The sequence below is a fragment of the Lotus japonicus genome, chromosome 4, assembly GCF_012489685.1.
Source record: "Lotus japonicus ecotype B-129 chromosome 4, LjGifu_v1.2".
Lineage (NCBI taxonomy): Eukaryota > Viridiplantae > Streptophyta > Magnoliopsida > Fabales > Fabaceae > Lotus > Lotus japonicus.
In genome coordinates, this window is record NC_080044.1 from 42,903,599 (window position 1) to 42,910,784 (window position 7,186).

General features: G+C 38.0%; 1 protein-coding gene across 1 annotated transcript; it reads left to right on the forward strand.

The window, feature by feature from the left end:
- Positions 1 to 2,343: 2,343 nt before the first annotated feature.
- Positions 2,344 to 6,343, forward strand: LOC130714584 (AT-hook motif nuclear-localized protein 13-like). Its single transcript, XM_057564492.1, has 5 exons — positions 2,344 to 2,967; positions 3,082 to 3,134; positions 4,016 to 4,144; positions 5,375 to 5,536; positions 5,738 to 6,343. The coding sequence occupies exons 1-5, from the start codon at positions 2,538 to 2,540 to the stop codon at positions 6,020 to 6,022; spliced, it is 1,059 nt and encodes a 352-aa protein (XP_057420475.1). The 5' UTR covers positions 2,344 to 2,537; the 3' UTR covers positions 6,023 to 6,343.
- Positions 6,344 to 7,186: the final 843 nt, after the last annotated feature.

Here is a 7,186-nt window from a genome sequence, read left to right on the forward strand (position 1 = left end):
TCAACGCTATAGCAAAGAATCTCAAAACACCGCAGATAGGCCCAGGAGCAGGGATGGAGTTGACAAGGAGAAACATTCATATCGCGCAACATTTGAGTAAGAAAGGAGGAGAAAGGAAGTTTAATGCTCAGATCAAGAAACAGATATTCGTAAGCAAAGAAAATGTGGGAATATTTGGGGTCATTAAGCCCACGATGCTGCCAGGGGCGGTCTTGACCCCGACATCCGGTGGTTTGAAGAAGGCCCTCCAAAAACGAAGAATGGCAAAGCCCACTAACCTTACTAGCAAGGTCAGAGACGGATATGCTGGTTGACAGTTCCGATGGTTGATCAAGAACTCCTTGATTAGAGGCTTCTAAGATAGGGGAAGGCAGAGTAGCCAAGGTCGTCAAGCGATGGGCTTTGATCTCCTCAATGGAGGACAAGGTCCCTGTCAAAGACATCAAAGAAAGAAAAGAGAGAAATGGGAGAAGGAAGGGATGGAAACTAACTAGGAGAGGAACGGTGAAAAGAAGAGCAAGAGTCGGAGTGGAGATTCGTGAGATCAGTGAAGGGGACCGGAGCGAGAGTCGGGAGCGAATATGGGAGCAGTTAATAGAAGATGATGAATGATGTGAGGGAAAAGAACTCAAGGGTTGGGTATGATAAAGATTAGGAAGTCGTGCCTCATCGTGGTAAATCATCATGGCCCCCTTCACACAAAAGGTGTGACGTGGATTCCGGAGAGCAGAGGCAGCGCATTAAGTGGAAAACTGTGACGGTTGGAGCTGGTTGGTTCAAATTTAAAGTTGACAAGATGTTGACATAATTCGAGAAAACATTTCAAAGGTGGCGGTTGAGATTCTGTGGATTTACCGATCCAAACATCGCTTCAAGGCGCGATGTGTGGAAAGGATGCAGCACGTGACAAAACGTCGCGATTTAGGGCGCGTGCATAACTATGCCGAGTCGGGCGGACTAGTAGCCGTCACCACAAGCTTGCCTGTGGACTGGGTTCACCCGTAAGAAGAGGGCGCAGCTGAAGGTCCAAAGTGTCGATTGCAAAAGGCTTTATTTACCAGGCCATGTTGGCCATCGTTTTTCACTTCTAGATTTTAAGTTTTTAAGTTTTAGTCGGCATCCTTAGGGCTCTCGCCTTGTTTCTTGCTCAAAGACACACTTAGCTCTCATGCTTCGAGCTCGGTGTCTTGTCGACTTGTGGACTGGGCGAGACCTCAGGGTCCCTCGCCTAGGAGACCTGACCTTGGGTAGGGGACGCGCCATGACCTTGGGCCTCCTTTCCCGAGGCCCAACTGGCCCATTTGAATAAGATAGAGGCGCCAAAACCCAACTCCACCTCTATAAATAGGAGGGGAATACCAATTGTAAATGACTCTTGGCTCATTTGAGAAATAATAGCATTGAAATTCAGTTATATTTTCTCTCTCTAAGCGATTAGAGTTTCTCTCTCTAAGCATTCGCATCACTTTCCTCACACTTTGGTTACTACACTCCCTCTCTATGTTCTAGCACGGAACATAAAACATTGACCACTTATTATTTTAAAAAAATAATCACTCATGATTAGATCCAATAGTCATGATTTATTTTTATGTTCTTATATAAGAATAAGAACACATTTCTTTTTAAAAAAAACACATTTCTCATAAGATACGTTATATTCATTTAGAGTGTTTTCGTTGAAATAATAATTAATAATAAAATTTTATATTTTTTATTATTAATAATAAAATTCATCATACTTTAATATTAATAATTTCATTATATTATATTTTTATGTTAAAATAATATATTGACTAATATAAAGTTTCGTTAAATCGATTTTATCATGATTTATTTTACTATTTGACTTTTGTATTATATTATATGTTGCTTTTATTAAAAAATAATATATTTCATTTTTTGACGGACATCCAGTGCTTCATCTACAGGGAGCGGAAAATTAATAACCCATTTAGTATTTTCTTTACTAATTTCCTCAATGAAAAAAAGTAATTGATTTTTTTGGTTTTTTTTTTTTTTTTGAAAGTCTAATTGATTTTTTTGGTTACATAAAAGAAGAAGTGAGTGGTTAATTCTATTTAAGATTACTATAAAAAAAAAAACCCAAATAACTGATCACCATATTTGTAATTAATTAATGATAAGTGTGATTGTATCTACAGTATCATTTAAAATTTTGACTTTAAAAAACAAATCTATCATTTAATTTATGTGAGAAATAAGGTAAGTTAGTGTAAGTTTTGAACCCTATGAATCTATGATATAAATAATGGCAAGCAGTTCGTTCGTACAATTTTTCTGCGATCAAAATCAGGTACGCTTTTGTCTCCTCGGTCTTAGAAAAATCCCACTCACTCATCTTAACTCATTCTCACTCTCTCTCTTCTTCTTCTCTGTTGTTCCTCTTTCTCTCACTTAAAAACAGAGTCACTGTTCACACACACAAACACTGTGTGTTTAACTCTCATCAATCTTCATCGTTTTCTTTCTCTGTTTTTCTCTGATCGCAGGCGGAAGTAGCTGCATTCGCCGGAATGGATTCCCGACCACCGCCACCGCCGCCGAACATGATGACCGCACCAAACTCCTACCCTCCGCCACCACCGACCAACAATTCCTCCCCCATGATCAGCCCTAATTCCAACATCCTGGCCCCTGCAACCGCCCGATTCCCCTTCGGCTCCCCTTCCCCTGCTCCGCCGCAGGCTCCTCCTCCTCCTCCTCCTCCGTCGGAGACTTTCTCGGCCTCCTTCGAAGGTGCCTCTTCCTCCCCCGCGGGTCTTGCCAAGAAGAAGAGGGGTCGGCCGAGGAAATACTCCCCTGATGGCAACATTGCCCTGGGTCTGGCCCCAACTCAGGCGGCCCCGGCCCCCTCCGCCGGCGATTCGGGCTCCGCTGATGCTCCGCCGAAGAAACACAGGGGAAGGCCTCCGGGCTCCGGGAAGAAGCAATTGGATGCGCTTGGTATGTGCTTTGGTCAATTCTGTTTTTTTGTTTTTCTGAGGTTTGATTCTTGTGAATGTAACTGATTGTGAGTGTTTTGTACTTTTGTTGTTTTGTTTCTTTCTTCTTTCATAGGAGCTGGTGGGCTTGGTTTCACTCCTCACGTAATCATTGTGGAAACTGGGGAGGTAAAAATCTCTTGTGTCTTTGATTGCAATGTGTTCAATTCAACAATATATTGAAATGATTGATTGCTTTTGTGACTGTGTTCTTGAAATTACTCTTTGATTGACAATTTGAGAGTGAGGTAAACTTTTGTGGAATGAACCTAACATTTGTCAAATTATGTGGTCAAATGCTAAAATAAAATAAAACAAATAAGAATAATTAAATAGTTGCAAACAGGGGTTGACTCTCTTCACTTGGTACCTCTTCTGCACGTGTCAATTGTGCTCACTTTTGGTTCACCTTCTGCACGTGACAATTACATGAAAAATCTAGAGTCAATTGTTGGTAGGCCATCTCTAATCCCATTCACAGAAGTGTAGTCCTCCCATTACAATTATATGGTATCATTTCCCTTTTTCTGTTTCAATAAGGGTATAAAGCCTCAGTTTCAAGTTTTGGACTTTATTAATTGCAGTGTGAGTGCTCTGTAGTTTATGTCTATTGAGTACAGATGGTCCTCAAATTTAGACATGGAACAAGGTTTCAGTTCTTCATGTTAATGTCGTTTATTTTGATGTTCTCTAGCTCAAAAAGTCTGCCTTTCTTCCATGTAGAGTTGCTATCAATTGCTTATTTAATGCTTTTTTGTGTCTCAATTAATCAATTTGAGAATTTATGAGGTGTGTTCACTTGTCATGATTTATGGTTTAAGTACTGTGTGTTTGAGATGATTAATAGTTGCATGAGAGTTTGGTTCATGGACTATAACGAGGCAGGGAATTGGCTTTCATTGTTTACTTTTTTATGTGGAGCCATTTTGTTATAGGTAGATTGGCAGGGTCGGCATGTAGGTTACTATCGTTGCAAATTCTTCTCACTAGTTTGCTTCTGTTGTCTGTAGGACATCATAGAAAAACTTGTGGCCTTCTCTCAGCAAGGACCTCGGACAGTTTGTATTCTTTCTGCTTCTGGTGCAATCCGCGATGTCATCCTTCGGATTCCACAATCTGCTGCCACTCATACATACGAGGTACTTATATTCATTGAGAACTCATTCATTATATCAAGAATATTTTACACTATATTGGAATTGATCTGATGATACATGGTTGCTTGACGATCATATTCCTACTAAGTACTGCTTGTCAATGAGAACATGAAACTAAATGCATTAGAATTTTTCATCAAGGAATAATTTTTTTCCATGTTTTCCACTATAGATACAACTATACTTTGGCAAGTGAAATATTTCACAAATAGTCTATTTAGTAATGAGAGTACCTTTCTCTTTTGTTTCTTATGATGTTGTAGCAGGAAAAGTGGGTACCATACTCTCTGGGGTGCCATCTGAAAATAGTTCTTACACGTGCTTTATTACTATACTATTGTTGTTATTATTATTTTGCCAACAACTTTGCAAGTAACTTTTTTTTAATGGTGTAGTAAAGATGTTGGAGCATACAGATTCAAGTTGGAAAACGTAACCTTTTAAGTAAATCCACTTTCAGAATTGTTATTGAATGACAATGTGAATTTGCATGCTTGGGTTAATTGCGTAAATTCTTGTACACCATTCTGCTTCAAATGTGTGGATGAGTAGGTTAAAACCTTAAATTAATGTGAAAATTCTTTGATGGATATTGCTTATTTAGTTGAGTACAATAGTACATTCTAAAATGGTTTCCTCTTTCTTTTTCTTTTATTTTTTTCTTTTCTTTTTAAACGTTATTTGATCTTCAAAAAGTTGTTTACATGTTTTGTTTCTATTGTTGTGGATGGAACTGGATCTTATGATGAGTATGTCATAGCCTGATAGGGATACTGCCTACAGCTAATTTGGTCCTGTGTTACAAAGATCATGCAGAGTTGGAGGCACTTATACAAGATTATATTTGTGGCTTATCTTCATTTCCTTCCAATATAATGTTGATCCTACACCTAAAGGACCCCTTTATGCAGTTATGTTTTGGGATGTTAAATATCCAAATAGTTTAGTATCGTAATAGGGTCTAGGAATTTATCATGATTGCTCTGAACTTTTAGTGTTGTATTGACTATGTAGGAGTGTGATGGCTTGGTGACTCAAGTAGTGAAAGCAATTATTGAAATAAACTTTTTACTTTTACTTTTCAATATTTGGTTGTATAGCTGCTCATGTTTTTATTACCTCAATGACCCTTGGGTTGTATTGACTATGAGTACTTAAATATCAATGCCATTAAGCTCAATCCTCTTCATCTTCTGTCATTTTATATTGCAGGGCCCATATGCGATTATATCTTTAACAGGTGCTTTGGAGCCATCTGAAAGCTATGGTGGGCGTACCAGACCAAGGAATTTGCGTATTTCCATGGCAGGGGCTGATGGACGGGTTTCGGGTGGCGAAGTTGCTGGAACGCTAACTGCAGCTGAACCTGTACAGGTATTGCTCTCAAATAGTGTAAAACTTGATGTCAAGAGTTAACAATTGACTGGTGATGAAAATTTACCATTTATATTTTCTAAATCACATAGTATATGTAAGTTATTGGATATTATCATTACTATTGGGAGGTGTTTTATGCGTGAAGGATTGACCAAACTTTGATGCTCTATTTTTGTGATTTTTTCTGTTCATTCATAGATCATTGTGGGTAGCTTCATTGTGGATGGGAAAAAATCGAGCTCGAATGTGGTGAGATCTGGACCTTCACCTTCCTCAGCACCAACCTCCCAAATGTTGGCCTTTGGTGCACCAGTAACTCCAACTAGCCCTCCTACCTCTCAAGGGCCTTCAACCGAGTCCTCGGAGGACAATGATCAAAGTTCTTTCAATCGGGGGCCAGGACTCTACAACAATGCTACTCAGCCTGTTCATAGTATGCAAATGTACCATCATCCACTATGGGCTGGCCAAACGCATCACTGAAGGTGTGAATTTGGGTACGGATTAACAGTGCAGAATCAGGAGGGTATTTATTTGCTTGATTGTTCGAAGTAGTGGCTAGAGGTCAATTCTATAATGCTAACAAGCATTATTAAGGTCTGACTTTAGATCAGTTTATTTTAAGGTTTAAGTTTATCTCCAACTTTCAGTCGTCTAGGATATTTTTGGCTATAATTAGAATTATAGCATTTCTAGTAATGATAGCCAAGGATATGCTATGCATTATCTGAATTGTGCCATTTTGGAATTTGGTGCCTGCACTTTGGCAGGAACATAGTTAAAACATGATCTTTGCTTTCCTCACATTCATCATGCGTTATTGAGCCTGTTTGTTTCCCCCCATTTTCCTAGTTTTGGTAAAAATGGTTCCGTAAGATTTAAAGGTCTAGATTTTCTGTGTCTTGTGTGGCAAAAAATAGTTATAAAACCTAAGTTTTGAGCATTCTAAGGTTTTGGGTTTCTAAACTTGGGTTTTGGTTTCACCTTTTCATTTTACCTTGAAAACTTTATTATTACCTATTTATCTCTTTTATCACTCTCAACTGTTACCATATACGGTATACCCATACTTATATATTTTTGAAATCTTTCCACTACACTTCATTCTTATTCAATTAACATTCATTTTTTTAAACTTACTTTTACATGCCATTACCTAACATATTAATTCTTTTAAATTTAATTCTATCAAATTTATTTATATCACCCTTAAGTTTATGAAACTTAATTTTATCCAACTGTGTTTACTACTGCCGTGAGTTGTGTTCCTATCATCTTACCTGCTTTGGTCGCTTACTTCCCTTTTCAGCAATGCATATCATAAACAACTGTGCATTCTTACTTTTGAATTACTTAAAGATGAATAACTCAGTGTCATCCTAACCAATTAGAGCCTGTTTGTTCTACTTCAAGATTTCAGTTTTCGTTTAATTAACTTCAGTTCCATAGCATCAATTTCGGTTTTTACATTTTTGTGTCACGTAAAATTTTGAATTAAGAAAACACAAGTTTTCAACATCAAAAACTTTAGTTTTGAAGAAGTTATAAAATGATGCGATAGAGTCGGGAAATCTTTAATATACACAAGTAAAAATTTGTGCAAAGTTACACAAGCACCTTTTAACTTATTGTAGCATATTTTCAGGT